Source organism: Neofelis nebulosa, chromosome 3, assembly GCF_028018385.1.
Source record: "Neofelis nebulosa isolate mNeoNeb1 chromosome 3, mNeoNeb1.pri, whole genome shotgun sequence".
Taxonomy (NCBI): Eukaryota; Metazoa; Chordata; class Mammalia; order Carnivora; family Felidae; genus Neofelis; species Neofelis nebulosa.
This window is the reverse complement of record NC_080784.1, coordinates 17,170,746-17,193,798: the sequence shown is the minus strand read 5'-3', so window position 1 is coordinate 17,193,798 and position 23,053 is coordinate 17,170,746. Positions and strand designations below refer to the sequence as shown.

The 23,053-nt window shown below is 41.0% G+C and overlaps 1 protein-coding gene and 1 long non-coding RNA gene across 52 annotated transcripts in view; one reads left to right on the top strand and one right to left on the bottom strand.

Moving 5' to 3' along the window:
• Positions 1 to 7,108, top strand: part of SORBS2 (sorbin and SH3 domain containing 2) — a 351,659-nt gene extending 344,551 nt beyond the window's left edge. For 46 of the 50 annotated variants that reach the window (XM_058723353.1, XM_058723357.1, XM_058723364.1 and 43 more), the window contains 2 exons: positions 3,234 to 3,340; positions 4,913 to 7,108. In XM_058723353.1, the coding sequence (XP_058579336.1) occupies positions 3,234 to 3,340; positions 4,913 to 4,974 (169 nt within the window). In that variant the 3' untranslated portion in view covers positions 4,975 to 7,108. The remainder of the gene's footprint in view (positions 1 to 3,233; positions 3,341 to 4,912) is intronic. The other 4 variants (XM_058723354.1, XM_058723367.1, XM_058723380.1 and 1 more) reach the window with 1 other exon arrangement.
• The window catches only part of LOC131508127 (uncharacterized), a 76,902-nt gene that overhangs the window by 19,775 nt on the left and 34,074 nt on the right, over positions 1 to 23,053 (bottom strand). The window lies entirely within an intron of this gene.

Here is a 23,053-nt window from a genome sequence, read left to right as displayed (position 1 = left end):
GTAAGTCAGACGCTAGATCCCTGGGAAGGAGCACGGATGGGAGCACGGACAGAACTAAACCTTGTGAGGTACCCCTGAGCACAAGCAGGGCCTCCAGCCCACGGCGCACGCCCTGCCCCCCTGGGGTAGAGCAAGTGGCCTGGGGCCTTCCTGACCTCTGGCTCCCTCCTCGCTTCTCAGGGACCTGGCAGTGAGCTGAAAGCATGCTCTTCAGAAACCATCTCTCACCTGAGACTGCCTGTCACCGAGTCCAGCCAGAAAGGTTTTCTTGTTAGGGAAAGATTATGAAAAGAACACGCTGGAAGTAAGAATCATTCCAAGTTCCATTTAACTGAAAAAATTTTTAAAAATCAAGTATGACTTGTAATTCTAAAGTTTTGGTTTGTTGACTTATTTAAGCAAATGATAGGAACACAACACAAAAAATAAATTCCGGGCCTGTTTAGGTCTATTGTGTTACCAGCACATCGTATTAAGCAGCTGTTAAGGAGATTACGCATTAATAGGTATATTATGTTATACTGTTTTATGCCATATAAAGTTAATACTTCCAAGTGTGGTCATTTGGGTATTTATGGAAACCACAGAGTTCACAGGTGGGAGAAGGCACTTTTTCAAGGTCCTGCTGTGGACTTTAGAAACATCTACTAAACATTACTAAATTTCTATGTGATTACAACCCCAAGGAGTGGGATGATGGGGTGTCACTTAATTTCTTTCATTTAAAAAATAGATTGGAATGAAAATAGGTACCTAAGGTTATAATGTTGCCGCAATTCAGAATTATAATAAAATGTGTTACAGGAGACATTCCAAGTTATAGAGACAGCTTCAAACTTGGCTGAGCATTTTTTATTTAAAAGACAAATTTCTTTTTGAAGCATCCTGACCTCACCACCATCATTCATCTCACCGACACATCTTTCAAAATAGCATTTTAATTGTAATTCGGCTGCATTTCCTGTCGTGCAACACTGGTTTTGAAAGCCAGCAGAGGCAGAGGGGTTTCCGGAAGGTTTGTTTATGTTTTCCATGAAACTCCCAATTTTTTTCCTTTTCCTTTTTTTTTTTTTTTTTTATGGGTGTGTGGTCTAATTAAACCCGAATGGTAAGTAAATGTTGAGGCGCATACTGGCTTTTGTCATACCAAAGTGAAGTAGGAGTTTGTGCCAATTTTGTTTTTTTTAGCCCTTGGGACCTTGAGATTCTTCAAGCAGCTGGGGTTTGGTGGCCTTAAATGGGCCTGTCTCCATAAGAGTTTGGACAAGTGCCCGAGGGAAGAAGGCTGAAGCCTCAAAAGCTCAATCAGAGAATCAGTGTTTCCCAAAGGGAGAGCTTCAATGTATATCCATAGAATCAGCAGCCCAGGAATGACTTTCTCCCTCAAATGTGACACTGGCAAAGGGACCAGGTTGAAATCAACTTTCCCCATATGAATATAGAAAAGATAGCGTCCCTTTACCAGAGCAGCCTCCAAATCAAATCCTTAAAGCAAACAACAAAATAATAGGTCTCCTCTAATCAGGGCTGGCCCTGTGCAAATATCGAAATTAAGCAATGTTGGTTTTCAACACCTCCCTGTCTTTTTTACCACTGCTCTGGGATTCTGGCTACCTTTCTCTGTCCTTCTCCATAATCAGAATCCTTTTTCAACAGAAGACATCAGATGCCCAGTTTCAAAAGAGTACAAGTGGCAGAAAAGATTCCCTAGCAGGATAAAATATTAACAGGGAAAGACAGCTCTAATGTTGTGATTTCAGGCTTTGGTACCAGCCAGAGAAAATAATGTATTCTAGGAGATGATGTTAGGCATCACATCTCACCAGCTCTTTCCCAGACAACCACCACCATCGCTAACCCCCACCACAAGTCAACTTTATCTGGGTCCCCCAGTCTGAAAAAGTTCATGGACAGAGAGGAAAGCCAACGGAGCCATGTCCCTGATTTATGACATGCTGTTTGAGTTCAAATGGTAGAATAGTTTTGTTCCACCAAAATGTGATTTTCTGACTGAATGAAGTAATTAGATGTAAATCATTCTTGTTCCAGCAGTATTCAATATTATCTGCTTTCTAAAGTTGACCTTAAAAATCCAAAGTGCCCTGAAATGTGGTTTTTATTTTCTTGCATTGGCAGAATTACACAACTGATATAAGAAGCAGCAAAAACGAAAGTTCACTGAGTTTTTAAAATCCCCCTCATTCTATTGGTAATATTTTAATAGTGATATAAAGTTTTCATGTTAATTGCATATCAATTGCTTCTTGAACTGCTCAGCTGCTAGGACTTGTGTCTTCACTTTCCAAAATGCCAATCCATGTTAATATGCAGTAAAATACATACTATTTTGTTAACCACAAATTCAATTTTACTGATCAATGTCACCCAAATAAAGGCGTTCAAAGAATTCAGGCAGAGAAAGGAAACTGGTAGCATTCTGTCAGTAATTCTTTTTTACATAAAATTATTTCAAGGGAGAGTTCCAACATCAAACACAATTTCTCCAGGACCTATTTTAAAACGAAACTTATACCCATAATCTATTCTTTGATATTGGCTCAGTAATCACTGAGCATAGAATACACCTGCTTGACTTCAGAGGTGAATTACATCAGATTTTCAAATTCTAAATCCTCATAGAACACTAATTCAAACTATAAAACTAAGTGGCTGTAAAGTATTCCTGTTGGCGGAAAAAATAACCTTTTCTTTTACAGTAATCCCCACATAGCGATTTAGAAGACATGACTAACACAGTTTGCACATCTCAATTTAGAATCACTTGAAAATTCAACTTGGAAGTCCCAATTATTTGCTTTTGATTATAGTCAGCTAAACCTGTAACCCTTTCTCATTTTTACATTGCTGGATAATGCACATATCACTTCTTTTATATTCTATACTCTTATTTAATGTCTTCATGATATCTATAAGTGGACAATTGGAATCCAGGTCTGATTTAGAAATGTCAAAATGTTTTAATCCAACTTGTGGATACTCTAACCTTCCACAAATACTCCTCACTGTAGTCTTGAAATGTTATCAGAGTGGTCTAAGTCCCATGAAAATCTAAATATTTCTATTTACTTTTCACGCTTACCAAAGATTTATACCAATTTCACATGTTAATAAGAATAGACACGTTGAAAGTAAAATGACTATTGTATAATTTTCTATAGTTTCACAAAGGTGTAAAGATTTGTTTTTAAACGCATCCATTTGTCCTGTTTAAGGTTTCAGGCTCTGTATAACTATACTCCTAGGAATGAAGATGAGCTGGAACTCAGAGAAAGCGATGTCATTGATGTGATGGAGAAGTGTGACGATGGATGGTTTGTGGGTATGTGTACACTTCCTTCCACACCTTCCTTCCACACCCCTTTGGCCGCCTTAGAACTTGCTCGTATTTGCTCACTTGCCATAGACAAAGGCACTTGCGATGCCTCGGATCTTTCACACATTGCCCTGCATTTTTAATATGGCTTAGTATCTACTGCTTTGGCCGTATGTGATTTTTCTGCTAGTTTTAGTGCCACTTCCACTGAGAGAAGCAAATGTCTTCGAATAGCACCCACCAGGAAAGACTGAGGTCTAAGAACCATAACGACGGTGTTTCCTAAACGAGAAACAGTATCACTTTGTCGGGTGGGCGGTTAGATGTCCGCAGTGAGGATCTAATTGGAAAAACCAAGATGCAGCGAGCAGTTCATCTACCTACTAGGTCTGATGTTAAGTGCCCTGAAAGTTCAATGATCCACCTTTATGTTAATTTTTGGTAAAAGTTGAGAGAAGTTCCATTCTTACCACTTAAAAGGCAATCACGTTCTTACCATCTTAAAAGAAGACTAGAGCTTTTCTGAGAAAACTTTTGTAGATAAGAGAATCATACAATGGGACACACAGGAAAGAGGTAAAAAAAAGGAAATAAAGGCACAGGGGATAGAGGAGACAAGATGAGGAAACGAGGGCTTTCTATAGACAGATAATCAGTGAGGAAAATAATAAAAGAACCGAGCAGACACCAGCCTCTGCTTCTGTTCATATTAATCCCCCCATTTAGAACAAAAGTAAATGGCTAACCCACACAGGGGAAAAGAAAATCAATCAAACCAAGACAAGAAGTTCCAGAATGTAAATGAAACCGTAGAGCCTCTCTTCACTCCATTCGCGCTAGAAATCCTAAGGAAGAATTCAGCGCACCAACCTTTATTAACGGTTTCAAAGCAATTCTGTTATTTGAAACCAAAGGCAATCATGATGATGGCCAGTCGTACCTGATGATGAACCGCTGTCTACAAATAGTTCTTGGCCTTTTTTTTTTCTTTAGTGACTGTAAATTTTTATGTTTTATCAAGGACTCTGGCAGTGCTATTTGTAAATGAATGAGGCGGCATTCAGCGTGATCTTCTATGACATCACAAAACTGGATAGTACCCGATAGGCCATTGTTACACCGTGTCGCACTTTTCTAGTCCATCCCATCACACTGCCAGCCTTGTCTTTATTTAGATTGTCCTTGAAAACGTCACTTCCCCCAGTGCTTTTTCCTTTCCTCACTCTTGCCTAGCAGCCTTGGTGATGGAGTATCATTATACTTAATATCATTACACTTAAAAACCCACCTCCTCGGCAGGATTGTCTTTCCCTTCAGGCAGGGAGGCTGAGCTTTTCCCTTTAGTCTGGTGTGGGCTGGGAGCGCAGCGCCGAACCTTAGGAGGCAGTGAAGGCGGCAGGCAGTACAAATAAAACCGCTCACTTTGTCTGCTATGCCTTCAAGTGAGTTTGCTCTCTTTCCCAAACCCTGCTGGGCTTGCTCTCTTAGTGAAGGCTTGTAAATGAAGAGCTTTCAAGACTGCAGAGATAAACCGATTATTTCATTGCTGTCCGTTTCATTTGCTGCTTCTATTTTCAGGAACCTCGAGAAGAACCAAATTCTTTGGTACTTTTCCCGGAAACTATGTCAAGAGGCTGTGAATCACTCTCCCTCCTTTTTACGCTGCATTTCAGCACCACATCTGTATAACCTTGCCTGAAAGATACCCTTAGGCCTCCTCCTCCCGCTGTCCTGCCTTCCAGTTTCCAGTAGAAGTCACCCACTGTCACCATCTCTATCTGCCACCAGACCACCAGCAAAGGAACTTCCTGCTGCCCCGCCCTGGGGAGGCTAGCAGACTTGCTTCCGCATGAAAGTGCATATCCCTGATGTCTGCTCTAAACTTTGAGAAGTCGATACGTGAGATCAGAAAGAAAATCATTATAGTTAGAAAGAGTTACGTATTTGAGGCCAAAAAAAAAAAAAAAAAAAAAGGAAATGTCTCAAGGAGACTCTCTAGTTCACTTCGAAAGATATTCTCCCCTCAGGCAGCCAGAGATTGTGTATTACTAAATGCTGTCGTTTGCATTTTCGCATCCTTAGCTTGGCAGTGTATTTTCCTTTCACGAGTTTGCCTAGTGTCCTGGTTTACACGACATGAAAACTGTACTTCGGCTATCGTTTGCCTGCACTTATATATTGTAATACGCACAGTGATTACAAAAATCTAAAGCAAGAGTAGGAAAGTTAATCCGAATGAGTGTGATTTTGTTGATTGAATGTGAGTTTTCAAATAGGAGCCTTTTCCTGCAGTCTCTTCTGTACTTTTTAGAAGCGCAAACCGTAAGTGATTAAGAGCCTTTGGTAATAATCATGAGACTATAAGAGGTTTAGCTAGACTACAAAAAACACAAAAACAAAAACAAAAACAAAAACAAAACCTATTGTGTTGTAAAGTTGCATTGCTATTTTATATTAAAATGTAATAATCAGCATCATGAACAATGAGCTCTTAGTGTTTTATTTATCTGATAAAATTTTAATAAAAACAGTGTTAGTGAGAGGTGCAAAGAATTATCCTAACGTAGACACTTGAAAGTATCTGTAAGCAATATTCATAGGTAAGATTTCACTGTGTGCACACATATACATTTGAGATTGTGTGAAAACAGACAATCCATATGGTATGTTGCACATTTTATGGAAATGTAAAGGAATCCCACACATTATTTTATAGATATAGAGTACTTCAGAAGCATCACAAGTATGAAGGCTGGTTTTAGCAAGGATTATGATCAATACAATTATTTTTACTATGATAATTATTTTTCTTCTATGGAACTCAGAATCCTGGCTACATTTGAGGACAGGAATATGTTGAGCCTGATTTTCCTGGTGTGTGTAAAAATATTTCCTCGGAATACATTAGGCACTTTTTAGAGGCAATGTTAAATCATTCGGGTTATATTTTCTGCCCTGAAGTAGACATTTACAAACTGGTTTTGGGACCTGAAAGATTTAATGTGGTCAACAGTGCCTGAATTACACATACCTTGAGAACTAGCTTTGTATTTCTTATGACTTTGCATAAGAACTATTCATATTTGGATCTTGAGCACCTTATAGATAAAACTTTTTATGGCGTTTCTTCTGTGGACAGTGATTGATCTTTTCACAACGTACGTAGACCCTAGCATTTTGTACATATGTTTGCTCTTTTGTACAGACTATTTAGTTGTTGAGAAAATGGGAATTTCCTAATTTGGTCTTTATCCTTCACTTTAAACTAAGCTAAAACACTTTCAACAGATTATCCTTTACATATCCCACAGATCACAAGCACGCCTTGATTGCGCGATTCTGTAAGATAGCATTTATGCAAAAGTTTATGAACTTACAAGATCTGAGCAGCCAAACTGAAATGTACATAAATACTGATTACAGAGGAATTTCATTAGAAAGAAGGTAAAGAAACATCTTTGAGTAGACTACCTTGATTACTGTCAAATTCACAAGCAGCTTTATATTTTAAAGGCTTTGGGTTTGAAATTGAGTCAACTGCATGCAGCTTTGCTGATAAATGAATATTTACCTTTGATGCCATTTATGAGAAAAGATTTCAATATCTGTTGCCTGTCATATTTAAGAAAAATTACTGTTTCTACTCTCTGTATCCGATTTTAAAAGGAAAAATATTCATACCTGGCTTTCAGCTTATTGACTTTGAATTCTTATAAGCGAAGGTCATTGTGTTTTTCTTGAATAGACATCTAATAAATTTTGCTTGGAAGTATACTTTAGTTTTTCTTTTTGACATTTCTCCGTAAGAAAATTGTGTAGTTTACCCCCAATTTCTTCCATAAGCCAAGAGAAAATGCATTTACTCTATGTTCTCCTGATGCACAAATGGAGAAAAGATGTCTATGCATCAGCTCAGAGAAGAAATATTCTTTAAACTCATCACTAAACCTCATTTGCGGAATGAATACCCTTTGGCTGAAAATCACCACTCAGCTAAAAGCAACGCATTTAGGGGCGCCTGGGTGGCGCAGTCGGTTAAGCGTCCGACTTCAGCCAGGTCACGATCTCGCGGTCCGTGAGTTCGAGCCCCGCGTCGGGCTCTGGGCTGATGGCTCAGAGCCTGGAACCTGTTTCCGATTCTGTGTCTCCCTCTCTCTCTGCCCCTCCCCCGTTCATGCTCTGTCTCTCTCTGTCCCAAAAATAAATAAAAAACGTTGAAAAAAAAAATTAAAAGCAACGCATTTAAAAATATTTCTGCCTCAGAAACAGCTATTTTTCCAAGGAGAAGTTAATTACATGAAGTTGGAAGCACTTTCTCAACTCAACTAGCTTAAATTTTAAAATTACTTCCCTAAAAAGCTTTATCACCATCGGCATGGGCAGTCCCTGGTAACACCCACAAGCTTTTGGCAAATTTCAAATTATGTGCTTTTCTCACTCACAAATAGTAAAGGGCTAGCTCCCCACCGTGGATCCTTTCTAATAGACCTTAGACCCTTGTGGCTCTATGTGTATCAACCCTCGTCGACATCTATCTCTCGCATTCAGAAACACATACATTCCTCTGTCGGCAATTGTGTTATCAGAGGTGTTTTGTCAAGTTGGTTCACCTTAATTCTCACCTTGGACCCTTCCATTCCATTGGATAACTTCCACTGTATATTAGCTCTCCACCAAAATGTGTTCCCTTTGTGTGAAGAATATGCCCCAGAATATTCTTTTGTTCCTGTTTCCATCAGAGCATTTATGGGTAATTTCACCAGGTGAATCTGAATCTGATAAGGTCGGGGTGCTTGTTTGTGTACCCCGGGTGTCTCCCATTGCTCTCTTCAAGTGAATCTCTTGCCAAATGATCAACACCCCGAAAATACAAATCTGGGATTTTAAAAACACACCCATCAAAATCTAGATTCCCTCTTCCCACTTGAGAATTACTCACTTGTGCTTCTCCGTAAAATCTGCTGAAATGGCGCAGCAGCCTTATCAAAGCCCCGCGCCCAGGAACCCCCTCCACACCTTTGCGGTTTGCCCAGACTTGTATCCCCGCCATGCGGGTACTGCTCTGAGGTCCAGAGCAACTACACCACAGTGTGACGTGCCTGCGATGCCTCCTCATTGTGGAGGCCAGGATTCCAGGTGGAATCTTGAAGTACTTTTTGCTTTAGAATTGCCTCACACTTAGTAACCTATCTTACTTGATTTTATGTCAACGCACGCTCATCATCATACACCAAAAATTACTTTAAGGCATGTCATTTATGCTACTAGAAGCCTCCCTGGCAGGTGGAGTAGGATCCCTTGTTGCAAACTCAATATGGCGGGGCCTGTAAAGCACTGTCTGCTTATCCGCCTCTATCTGCTGTGGACTCCCATCTGTGTGCTAACTGGCCATCTCAGTCAGTGAAAGAGTAGCAACAAGGGACCCTCTGGTACCTTAGGTGCCAAATTTTAATCCCTCCTTTAGCGACACCCTCACTAAAAGCAGGTATGCCCAGCTCTTATTTGATGGAAAGCAAAAAGAACCTGTTTGAGTAACTGTTCCCATGATCATTCACTGCTTGATCTCTGTGTAGGTGGTCAGTTCGTGTGGCCTGATTATTTCTTCCTATTCTTGTCCAGATTTCAGCCGCAAGAGGTGGTATACTTTGAGGAATCAGGTAATCCAAAAGACTAAGTATTCTGTCAGCTTCCAAAAGTCTGTTTATTTAAAGACTAAATCATTCCATCCTCCTTTCCAGATTATAGCCTTCTAATAGCTATTTACGTATCAGTTATGGTTTCAAATCATGTCCTCATCGTGAATGATTGGGTCAGAGCACAAGCAGAGATTGGCATTATTAATAAGTGGTCTATACCAGGGATTGGCAACCTAAGGCCTGTGGACCAAATTCAGCTTGCTACCTGTTTTTTTATGGCTTGCAAATTAGGAATAACCATTGGCGTCCCACTATTTGTATAGATAGACATTGACGATCAATTTGATGATAGGGAACACAAATTTTAAACCCCAATTAAGTGAAATGTTGTCTCCCCAGAAAAAGAATCTGTTTCCTCTCACTGGTAGATCTATACTAAAAACTTTACCCCAATACTACTGTATTTTGAATTTCATCAATAAACTGGTGAAAATTTGTTTTCTCTTTGTTACATAATTGTGTACATACTATCCTCAATTTTGCCTCCTGGCACACAAAACCTAAAATATTTACTATCACTCACTAGAGAAAAAGCCTGTGAAACCCTGGTCTATGCCAACTGACAGCAACAAACCGGAAAACTGACCAGAGGGAAAGGAATACTGAACATCCGCTGTATTACCAGGCGGTAACTTACATGCGTCCCACGGGTTTATCTTCACAACAAATCTAAGAGGAAATCAACTTTGTGCCTATTTTATAGGTGACGAAGCTGAGGCTCTGAGAAGTTGATATGAAATGTAAGATGGAAATCAGATTCAAAATATGGTTTGTCTATCTTCCAAGCCTGTGCTCTTTCTTCTAAATCAACCAAGCTTGGTGCTAAACACACTGTTGATCTAACTGTGCGCTCCAAGTTAAACAGCTACATCCGCTTACCTCCTTCCGCCCCATCATTTTCCCAGACTCTGCCGTCGCGAGCAGCCAGCCACTCATAACAGCCCCTTGCTGTGCATGGGATGACGAGAGAGGGTGTAATAGCGAAATAGTGTTTCCCTGAGGAAAGCTAACTTTCGATTCTAAAAGCACATGGTAACCAGGGAGAAAATGACTTTGATTATTGACGTTTTAATTAAGCATAAGCCTGTCCATGAGTTATGATTCATTATGGCCCTAGGGACTGTTGCTTATGAGCCAACTGAGCTCTGGGAAACTCTGGGTGTTTTGGGAAGTTCTTGGTATTGTTGAGCCACTGGGAGAGAGACAAGCCCAGCATGCTCCAGGAACGCAGTGTGCTTACAGAACATCTTTTCAATATACCAAGTCCCAGGATACGCTAGCCATTCTCCGCTAGACAACTCGCTAAGCCTTAGCTCACTGCTAAATTCAGCCACTCAGCTCAGGAAAATTCCATCTGAGCTCATGCACATACATATATCTTGACCCAAAAAACTTTCAGTGCAAGACAGAAATCTGCCTAGCAAATCTTCACCTGTTCTTTTGGGGTTTCTTGTTTCATCCTTTTCCCTAAAATACGATGGGTGACTCAGTAGTCCCAGTGTCTTCTAAAAATAAGTGTCATTTCAAACAAAACTCTTGTTACCAATAACAACACCCATGGACAAGTGTCAAGGAAGCTTGAGAATGACTTCTTGAAGCATTTTTTTCCTTTTTAATTATACAGGCAACACACACTTAACGGGAAAAAATTAGAAATATAAATGAGTAAAAAGAAGAAACATAGAATCACTAACAGTCCCATTTAGGGTACAGATTACACTTTGGAATACGCTCTTCCAGAGTGTTTTCTGCACGTGCAGATTAGTGTGTTTCTAGTACGTAGTGTGCAGGCAAAAGTGGGTTCATACTGAACATACTGTTTCATAACCCGCACTTAATATTGAGCAGGACTCTGAAAACTAAGAAGAAGGAGGAGGAGGAGGTGGGGGAAGGGGGGGAGAAATCAGGTTTCCAAGTCAATGTGACACTACCAAGGTTCATAAAAAGAGTGAGGAAAAGTCAAAGTCAATCCCCAGGACTTATGAACCTGTAATTAATTCAAAGTCAAGAGGCAAGAATTACAGAATTACCACTAGGCTGGAAAATCTGTTGCAATCTGAGGAATTGCTATGGGGAGGAGAGAAAAGACGAAGAGGGAAAAGAAAATAACATTTATTAGCCCCCTACCATAAGCTATCACACGTGTGAGGCATTTTTATAGCTAAGGAGTGGCCAAAGACACAGAGATATTAAATTGAAATATATGTGAACTTCAGAGCAGTGGAATGCAACCTCCAAACCATCTTGGACGTTAGCAAAGTGCACAGGTTTTGAGTCAAAACTGACAGGACAGATAATCATTTATTTTGAAAGTAGATATATTCCAGACAAGTTAGATCGAAAACGTCTTTATGATGTGAAAGCACAGCGCTGCTCACCCAGGACAATGTTGTTTCTCTCCTAGGGGACACTAGGCAATGTGTGGAGACATTTGTGCTTGTCACAACTCGGGGTGGCAGATATCACTGCTGGCGTCCAGGGCGTAGGGGCCAGGAGTGCTTCTAAACCTTCCCGGATACAGGGCCGTCCTCACAGCAAGTATCCAGCCCCACATGTCTGTAGTGCTGAGGTTGAGAACTGCTGCTCGGGGGAACCCATACTACTTAGGGGAATCATACTGTAGCTCATTTTATTAAACTTTTTTTTTTTTAATCCACGGTTAAAGAGCCGAGAGCCAGAAGCCTAATGGTCTCTATATTCTCTCTACATCTGGCAATACCAGATCCTTTGGCAGAAAGCAGTCCCTCTTCCCAAATTTGGGAGGTAAGAACAAAATGCATACAAAAGTACATATGGAGTAAGATAATAGGTGATTGCTTATAGAGAAACATTAATCTGTGGAAAATCTCTGTGGACAAAATGGCCCATCTAGAGCAGAGTACATTCTCTCCTACAGAGGATCTCAGAGAGAGTGTAGTTGTGTCAGGGGCTGGGTGTGTGAGGTAAGATGAGTTCAGTTATTAGGAAGCTGTTCGTAGGTCTCATGGTTGGTGAAGAGAGACTCCACCTCCTTCGAGAAGACATGCAGACCATAGGGGGTTCGCGACGAGGCTAGCCTGGGCTCTGAGTGAGAACCTGGAAGGTGCCGTCTCCTGAGGCTTAACTTGACGCATCCAACTGTGCCCCTCAAATCATTCACACCATCTGCAGTGAGAGTCACATCTACGTTCCTAGTGAATAAAAGACTGGGAACATTCTCATCTCTAGTCAACATCTACAGGAATAGTGACCGTTTAAACACAAAACGAGGAGCTCAGTCTCTGGTATGGCTGACCTATATCCCCCCAAATTCGTATTTCAGTTGAAGCCCTAACCACCAGGACCTCAGAATGTGACTGTAATTGAAGGTAGGGCCTTTAAAGAGGTAAATAAGGTAAAATGAGATCAGATGGGTGGCCCCTAATCCAGTATGACTGCGGAGATTCAGACACAGATGTGCGCAGAAAGTAGACGTGTAAAGACCCAGGGAGAAAACAGCTACCTCCAGGCCAAGAAGAGAGGCCTCCAGAAGACTCCGTTCCTGTTGACACTTTGATCGTAGGCCTGTAGCCCCCCAATGTGAGAAAATAAATTTCTGTTGCTTAAGTCACCCAGTCTGTAGTCCTCTGCGACGGCAGTACTACAAAAATAATCCAGTCCTTCCCTCGGGACCTCTCACCTCTACACACTCTTCCTTCTCGGCTCCCCAATTCTCGGTGGGCAGTACACGCAGAACACATATCTTGCTCCCGAGGTGACGACTGCAACTCCCCCTCCCCCAACTCTGTCCTCCATCTGAAATTCGCATATAAAAACAAGAGATAACAAAGGATAACTATTGAGTAGTTCCTGCTTACGCCTTCACGGAGAGAGGAGAGAAGAGACCCCTTTTCCCCGGCACCGCACGCGTGCCCGTGCACGCCACACCCACCCACCCACGCACCCACCCACATAGAGCCACCTTAACAAAAAATAACCAACCGTGTATCCTGTAATGCAGGAAAAAAATTCTAGGTCCCAGGAGGTAAAACTTTAGCAAGATCTTCTAACTCACTGTTAATTACACATAAACTTGCATTGACAGGAAAACCCACCATCGACTTATCTTACAGCAGCAGAGGGCTCTGAGTCAGTAGAGGTATCCATCACAGGGAAAGGAGTCCCTATCTCTAATCTTAACTTTCTCCATTGTCTTTGCACATCAACCTGCACATCAGTCAGAGCCTGGGTACCTCTGGGGAGTCTGGAAGGTTCAGTAATAACATACCTTATGGAATCATAGGTCATTGAAGAGCATTTTCCTGAATCTTGAGAACGTAAGATCAGGCGCTGAAGCACAATCTCATTTCAACAAATTTGCTGAACTCATCTTGGTGGCTAAAGGTGTCTGTATGGGGTTTATTGAGAAGCTACCCAAAGCCTTTTATGTCTCCACAAGCTCCAGAGATTTCTGGGTTATTCTCTTGCTAGCCTTTCAGAACTCTGGGTCCCCAAGTTTTGCAAGGTCTGCTGCCACGATGGCTACCCCCTCAGTGGGAGGCACACCTCAATTCTAAATGGTAACTGCACAACTTGGAAAGGGTGAGCTGCTGAGGCCAAAACCAAAGAAAACAAAACAATTAATAGATGCCTGGATCTTTCCAGAAGATACCTCAAGTACTCACACTCTTTTGAGATCTCTAGTTGGCACCTAATTCCACAAGACCAGACTACTTGACCTATTTTGTGTCACCAGATAGTCTTAATGTGATGCTTCAAGAAGACATCTCAAATACATACTCAGAACAGCCTTCAAAGGAAGTGTCAAAAATCTGCTAGTTTTCCTTCCACAAGGAATGGAGGGTGGCATTGAAACATTAAACCGACTCTTGTTTGCCACTAAATATAGAAAACGTATATAAATATGTCAACATGTATAAATATGTAAATACATATATATTAATATATATATGTGTGTATATATATTAATACACACATATATACACACATATATATCCTTATGGGCTGGGTTAAAATATGGAAAGATAGAAACTGAAAGCTAATAAAATCAGAAGTTGTTAATTGGATAATCATGATATCAAGATTATCAATCAAGAAATATCAATGTTCTTCCTTAGGGTATAAGTATTAAGGTCATGATGAGTTATAAGTTCAAGAATTTATAAATAGGGGCGCCCAGATGGCTCAGTCGGTTAAGTGTCCAACTACTGATTTCAGCTCAGGTCATGAGCTCACGGTTCATGAGACAGAGCCCCACTCTGGGCTTCATACTGATAGCACTGAGCCGGCTTGGGATTCTCTCTCCCTCTCTCTCTGCCCTCCTCTGCTTCTGTGCTCTCTCTGTCTCTCTTTCTCTCAAGACAAACAGAGAAACTTAAAAAAAAAAAAGAATTTATAGATAATACTTATGCCAGAAAAATTCCCTTGGACAAAACGGCAAGGAGTCAGTATGTCTCTTCTAATGACTCAATCATATCAAGTAAAATTGGTGTCAAAATTACATTGGCATAAATATTGGTGTTATTGGGTCTACAATGTAATACCAACCGGTAGCACATTTTTATTGTCACTGCTCAAGACACTAGACTCTATCTGAGCCAATGCTACTCGTTTTTGTTGTTGTTGTTTCCTATAGATGAGCTTTGATACAAGGACTAAAATTCCAAACAAACTTGGCATTCAAGGCATTCTGGCTTGAACATTCCCGACCGAATGCCACCAACATCTCCACTAAGCACCCTTGGGGATGACACTCAAAGCCATTGACACAGCAAGTCATGACTCTTTCTGATAATTCCACTGCACTCCTCTTGGTGACTCAATATCAATACAGAATGTTTAATTCAAAACAGAAGAAAACACACAGAGAGACATCAAGATATTCAGAATCTGTGTATGTTGCCATGGACCAGGCCAGAAACATGAGATCTGCTTACTTACACAGAGTCGCTGACAGCATAGGCTTCTCCCTAGAATTATTGGCACTTCCCCCCCCCCTTTGCCTTCAGCAAAAAAGGATAGCTACTGGAAGACAGAAATGAATTGGAACTAGCAAGTTTATCTTTTTTTTTTTTTTTTTTTTTTTTAATTTTTTTTCAACGTTTTTTATTTATTTTTGGGACAGAGAGAGACAGAGCATGAATGGGGGAGGGGCAGAGAGAGAGGGAGACACAGAATTGGAAACAGGCTCCAGGCTCCGAGCCATCAGCCCAGAGCCTGACGCGGGGCTCGAACTCACAGACCGCGAGATCGTGACCTGGCTGAAGTCGGACGCTTAACCGACTGCGCCACCCAGGCGCCCCGCAAGTTTATCTTTGATCTACTCTCTAGGAGAAACACTGACACTGTTCAAAGTATTTACAACAGGGCCTGTCCCTCACTCTCTTTTTCTTCTTCTGTCTCCTACTGGAGGAGTCGTAAAATGCTCATGAACTCTGAGCTAGTGCTATCTAGACCTCCCCCCCCCCATCCAGGATCCCTGCACACACACAGTTATGCCTTTGGTCAGCTGTCAAACGATACGAAAACAAGCTCAGTGGACATCTGCCCATGGATTAATGGGCATGGCATTTCTTTCAGTATCAAAGATAAATTGCTAGACAACTGTATTGAAAACCACAACGTACTTCTCAACACTGATGATACACGGAGGAGATGACCTATTTCCTAAATGGGGTCATGAATAATCTTCCTCCCTCAGGAGACATTCTTCCCTGCAGGAAAAGATTTAAAGCAACAACAAGGGCCACGGTGCAAATTTCCAATCCAAAGGTGTCTAAGCCTCCTTTCTGATGATGTATTGTATGGGTGCTGATAACTATTTGATGATAATTATTTGGGGATCATTCTGGAATTCAGTTTAAAAAAGGAATAAGTAGAAAAGTGTGGATGCCTTGTTTTGCCACCATGAGTCCTATAGAACAGAAAAGCGTATGTTTCAAATCCAACCTTACTTGGGTGTCTAAGGAAGTGGCCTTGAACTGGTGACAACTTCATTTAACTTGTAAATTGGGTACAATTTTTTAAAAACACACAGCATTTATCTGAGTAGTAAATGAGGTAATACAAGCAGAACCTAACACAGAGTTGGAACTACATAAAGGCTAGTTCCACGCTCTCTTTCTCCTTTTCAAGTTACCATTTTGGCTGATTCTAATTGGCATCAAACATTTGGAGTTACTTGTTAGATAATCCCCTTGCTCCACTGCCGAGTTTTAGAGGTGGGGTATTTGAAGTGGACAATCAGAATACAGCACTTAAAAATAGTTTTTATTTTTTTAATTTTTTTTAATGTTTACTTATTTTTGAGAGAGAGACAGTGCAAGCAGGGAAGGGGCAGAAGAAGAGGGAGACACAGGATCTGCAGCAGGCTCCAGGCTCTACGCTGTCAGCAGAGTCTGATGTCAGGCTCGAACCCATGAACCATGAGATCCAAGTCGAGGCTTAACTGACTGAGCCACCCACGCATCCCTAAAAACACATTTAAAATCAATAAGATTTTCAAAGAAGATATTGTATTGCATAAAACAGGTGTTGTAATTTTTCATAGTAAGCTAATCAGTTCTAAGGAAGCAAGTGACATAAAAATGGAGTTAAAAACCAGAAATAAAAAGAGAACAGGGCGAAAAATTAGATAAAGTGCTATCAGCCATTGGTTATTTTGATGATTCCAACACAGAGATCTAGTCTGTGATAGAGGCTGCAGAAACCCTAGTGGGCAGGAGGGGTGACAAGATAGGCAAGCAGACCAGAGGTCTGGAGCCAGGCATCATGGCGCTCTGAATTCTGCCCTCATACAATCTGTGACATCAAGTCACTGAGATGGCCAAAATGTCAATATCCTCATGGGTGAAATGAAGAAAATCAACTGAATCACCAAGACCCTTCCATTTCTAAACTGTCCATGAAATCTTAATGGGAAATATGTGAGGAAAAAGGCCAGAAGACTCGGTGGCAACTGGATATGAGTCTCAAAGAAATGGAAATTCATAAACATGAAATCTTAGGCTAGAATCCTGCTGTGGTGGGTTCGGTGAAGAGTACAGCACAGAATAAAGAGTGTGAAGAGACTATTTTTTTTAACAGGTAAAGACAATAGAGGAAACATGAAAGTACATAAGCATAGGGGTAATTAAACAACTCTAGAAATCAAAAATAAAATAAGCTTGAGAAAGTAAAAAATAAATAAATAGATAAAATAAGTTAGCATTTTCACCTAGCAAATTGGCAACTGTAAGGTTGTCTCCACATAATGTTTGCATGAATGTAAGTTGATAAAATTTTTGGATGACAGTTTGACAGTTCATAACAAAACTTTAAAATACTATGGATCCATTGCCAGCAACGTCATTTGTATATATTTATTTGATACTTTTATTTTACATATTTCTTTTTTTAATGTTTTTATTTATCTTTGAGAGAGAAAGAGAGACAGAGCATGAGGAGGGGAGGGACAAAGAGAGAAGGAGACACAGGATCCCAAGCAGGCTCCAGGCTCTGAGCTGTCAGCACAGAGCCCAATGCGGGGCTCAAACTCACGAACCATGAGGTCATGACCTGAGCCAGAGTGGGATGTTCAACCAACTGAGCCACCCAAGTGCCTCCAATTCTACGTATTTCTAATATATCTTTATACATTATTTCTATATATTCCATATATATTTACTAGAAATAATTATCAATGTGTTCGAATATTTAGCCGTAAGTAGTCATTATCATGTTATTTCTGACATCAGTTAATTTTTAAAAACTTAAATATCTAACATTAAGAATTGCTAAATACAGGTGCCTGGGTGGTGCAGTTGGTTAAGCGTCCGACTCTTGATCCCGGCCCAGGTCATGATCTCACAGTTTGTGAGTTCAAACCCTGCATCTGCACCATCATTGCAGAGCCTGCTGGGGATTCTGTCTCTCCCTCTCTCTGCCCCTCCCCTGCTTGTGCACTCTTTCTCTCAAAAAAATAAATAAACTTGAAAAAAATGTTTAAAAAAAGAATTGTTAAATAAATTGTGGCACTTTTTACTATGAAATACCCCATAGTCATTTTTAAAGACCTCATGGAACATTATTTAATGATGTATAAACATGTTCACAATACATTGTTAAGTGAAAAAAGTGCTACAAATCTTCTGTTTTAGTAAGAAGAATGTGTATTTTTACATATGTGTATATGTACCTAGAAAATAGAAGGGCGTGTGTGTGTGTGTGTGTGGACCTAGAACAAGTGTATTTGGTTGACCCTATGAAACTGCCAATTTTATAAGTAAAAAACAGTCAAATACCAATCAGTTCATAGGGTTCAACCAAACACACAAATACATAGATACTGAAATGAGACTAGAAAAATATTCACAACAATGTTGACTATGACCATATCTTAGTGACTATGGATACCTTTATTTTTCTAACTCCTTATAATTAAGATGTGCTTCTTTTGATATATGAGAAAGTTATAATGAGGTCAAATATTGAATTTACACATTAAATAACCCTAAAATATGTCATTTCCCAGCTACTCTGGCTTCCAAATCCCCACCTTCTGGTTAACAGAAACATATAATAGAGATAATTATATCGGGAGGAAGGAGAACTTAACACCTTCATGGCAGTGGCAAAGCCCTGGGGTATTGGGCACAATGTCCTCTGACTCTTCTGGTCTCCAGGGCCGTGTCCCTTATCCCCTGGGTATCTCCTGGCCTCTAGGGCTGAAATCTGAGGATGGTGTAACTGGTGATCTGATCTCCCTCGGTTTGGTCAGGATGATCACTTCCTGGCTGACTCGGCCTCATGTTCGCTCCTGCGGGCCGCAGACTCCTGAATACCTGCCATGCGCTCCCTCCAGCCTCTGGCCCAGCAGTGTACCCAGCCTCTGCCGGGGGTCACCTCACCCCACCATCGTGTGTACCACTGTAGATTCTTCATGCCTCGATTCTGTACCTCCGTGAGATAAAGAACAAAGGAAAAGCTAAATCCCAGAGCCCTCTTTCTGCCTGAGTGTATTGCTTTGTCCAGCGTATTCTGAGTCGGCTGAGGTCCAGACTGCTCTTGAAGTTAATTCACTTTAAAGCGTAGGCCTCCAGAAAGGAAATCAAGAGACGCACCAGTCACTTCATCCTTTCTCTCCTTCTCCATCTTTCCATCATTTCTCATGACAGAATATGGTCCAGCTTTTCTTTTACTTCTGCTATACCTCATGTCCTCGCCACCTCTACTCCAGCTAAATACATAGATTTCTATGTTGTCTCTTCTCTGCAACATGAAAAGTTCTCTGAATGGTGGCCCTCTAAGCTCAGTTATTACTTTGATAAAGGGAAGTAGGAAGCCTTTCTCAAGAAATGGGCTGCAAGACAATTGCTTATGTCGTTCTGGTTTTTAATCACATAATATTAATATTGGGTATTACCTTGGTCTTTCTCTTGGCATTTCTCCTATGAAAATTATGTTTAAATGAATGCTGAGGGCAGAAGAGGCAAAGGTTTTTGACTCATGAAAGAAAAAAAAAACTAAATATTTTAAGACTTTATCTCCATTATAAAGTTATTTAAAAAAAGGAATCAGTCTAAAATATACCTAGATAAAACAGGGAGTCACCAGGAGAGGGAGAAGAAGGCTTTGAATAGAGACTTAGAGGCTACTGAAACTTAATGAAGGGAATTCACAAAAACCAGTGCAAAATACAGAGAAAGTTCGGGAGGGAAGAATAAAAATGTCCTGTATATTTTTATTTGTAATATTTAAAGTTTCCCTACACACTCATGTTGCCTCAAAGAGAAATAGTTATGGTACACACAACTCTTCCTGCCATGGGCATAAAACTTTCAGGAGACCAAGGTAAATAATCAAGACACCAAAGTCCATAGTTCATTTCTCTACCATCTTGTTCCAGAAAGAATTTCAGGCAACTAACAGGGATAACTCTCACACTATAGGAAAAAATGATTAGGGAGCTTCAAAAAAAGGATGATTCTTCTAAAAAGGCATTCAAAGATGTAAACTTCCTAGTTCACGTGGACAAAATAGAATATGAAGAGAAAGAAATGTTGGAAATGAGATAGCTTAGATAGAAGAAGATAAACCAAGGTGCTGGAAAGAAATGGTGATTCAGTCAAAGGAGCCATGGTGAAAGAGTGCGGGGGAAGTGACTTCGGCAGCTCAAAGCTGTAGGAAGTTGACTCTGAGGGCTCTAGGAGGAGCAATATGGAAGCCAAGAAGCCAGCGGCCACCCTGGTCGAAGTTGGGGGAAATGATCGTCTGCATCAGGGCAGCAGCAGTGGAATATACGTGAGCGTACAATAAATGAGACTTGGCCACTCACTGGATTTAGGGATTGGAGGAGATGGTAGGGTCCGCGATGTCGATGAGACTTCAAGCCAAGCCAACTGGAGCAACGGTAAAAACATGACAAGAAATGGCCCACTTTCAGCCTTGCTCTGAATGACAGCAATTTATTTTCCACCTGCAGGTTTTCTGTTAGAGAAATATACGTAGGCCAACAAGTAAAGGAGGAAAATTTTTTAAATTCACAAATTTGTACCAAACACGTATATTCAGTGGAAGTACGACGTACAATTTGTATGTTTTTCACAAGTATTCTGACTTAAAACCTACGTTTATCATTTCTTATCTTCAAAGGGTGAACAGAATCAAAGCGCAAACACTTCACCAAAAGTGTCTGAATTTACACGTGTCATCTCACGTTGAGTTTATGTGTGTTGTAGATCACTTTTCGTGTAGTTCTCTAAGAAGTACTTTTTGCTTCAAGTGGTAGTTGAGTTGAATTCTGACTACCAGTTGAGTTTTTTATGAAGTTTATTATTTTTGTAGAAAAAAATATAAAGCTCTATGTAAACTATAATCCAACGTGGTACCAGATTAGGATATTTGGAAAATCAACATTTGATTAATAATTCTCAGGGGCACCTGGCTGGCTCAGTTGCTTAAGCATCCAACTCTTGATTTCCACTCAGGTCATGATCTCACACTTCATGGGAGGGAACTGACAGCACACAGCCTGCTTGGGATTCTCTCTCTCCCTCTCTCTGTCTCTGTCCCTTCCCAGCTTGCACACGTGCGCTCTCTCTGTCTCTCTCTCAATGTAAACAAATAAACTTAAAAAAAAAAAACCTATTTCCACATAGAGGGGCCTTTACTCATACCAGTACTCAGATGTGTGAAGAAAATCACCACTTCCTTATTTTCTTTATCCAGCCTGATGTTTTCCATGTAGTTTTTGTTAAGATATAATCCACATGCCATACCCCTTTAGAGTGTACAATTGAGTGGTTTTTAGTATATTCACAAAGTTGTACAACCATCACCACTATCTAAATTCCAGAGCATTTTTATCACCCCAGAAAGAAATGTCATACCCCCTAGCAGTCACTCCCCACTTTCTGTCCCCAGTCAGCCCCTGGCAACCTCTAATCTACTTTCTGTCTCTATGCATTTGCCTATTTAATTTTTTTAAGTTTCTTTGTTTATTTTGAGAGAGAGAAAGAGAGAGAGTGGGGAAGGGGCAGAGAGAGAGGGAGAGAGTTCCAAGCAGGCTCCATACAACCAGAGCAATGAACCGTGAGATCATGACCTCAGCTGAAATCAAGAGTCAGATGCTTAACTGACTGAGCTATCCAGGCACCCCGCCTTTGCCGATTTTAGATACTTCACGCCAACTGAATCATATGCTACATAACTAACCAAACTGCCCCTATGAACTCCAACTCTGTTGGGTGGCAGTAAAAATTTACGTTAGCTCAAATTTAGCAATCGGTAATATCTTAGATGTTTCTAGTTTAAGACTCAGCTTTGTTTTGGAAAAGACTCAGCTTACAGTACACTCACTAACAGATTTTGTCTCCCCTTCCTTCCTCCTTCCCAAGTTGATCTGGGCACAGAGGAAACCTTATGAGTCCCCCTAGCAATGGTGGGAGAGTGGGCTTCTCTCCTCAGCTGGCCTCTTCAGGGCAGTGGCCTGACCATGTTGGACTGTGGATCGGTGCCCCTCAGGACAACTGATCCCAACAGGATTTTTGGCAGATGAGAGCTACTCTTGCTGCTGACACTTGAGCCCTCAACTGCCCCCTGCCAATCCAGACCGCTGCCCATGACAGCCTCCTCTTGCCAACTCCAGGCTGCTGCCAGCTAACGGTCCTCTCAGTGCCTCTGTGTCCCCTCTGAGGGTGAACCTGGGCCTTTTTATCCCCACTGTACACCCCACACCTGTCACAGAATCCAGCCTATAGTAAACATCCAACATTATTTTTTGAATGGGTAAATAAATCCTTCAAAATTCAGCCAAAATATTATCTCCCCTGTAAACCTTTCCTCAAAACACGGATCCTTCCTCGCCCCCCACCTCTTGCTCTGTGCTCCCACGATGGAGCTGCGGTCTGAACGCAGGCAACTTGGTTCATTCAGAATCAGTGCTTATAAGCCTTCTGCAGAAGGAATTAAAGGCAGAGAGAATCACATTTGCAGAATCACCTTCAGAAGTATGGTTAGGTGACTAGGGGCCATGTGGGCTGAGGGTTTGAACTTCATCCTGAAGGCAAGGACAAGCCCGACTTCATCAGTTTTCTGTTGACATGTGTGTCTCGGCTCTTCAACAGGTTTGAAATCTCTCCAACAGAAACTCAAATTTTTCTCCTCTGATGACTGGTTGATAGCCTGATGCCAGGCGCTTATGGATGGTTTCTGACACACTTTATAGAGCACAGACTAAATAAATCCAAGCACTTCTGAGTTAAAACAGCAAATGTGGAGTAGCGGTACCAAATGGAAACGTTCAGATTTGGTACTGTGTACCAAAGTGGAAAAAAATTTAACATTAAACCTGGACCATTATGTTCATATCAAAGTTCCATGTGTTTCTTTCAAAGTCATCTCAGGACTCTACACACACACACACACACCGCTCCCTTCGGGGAAGTTGACAGGAAAGGAAGGAGAGGAAGGCAGGTATTCTCCCGACTAAGTCCGTGGAAAAGCTTTTTCAGAGAGGTCTCCCCAGAGCCAGAAGAGCTGTTGATCAGCTGTTGAGAGATGGGAA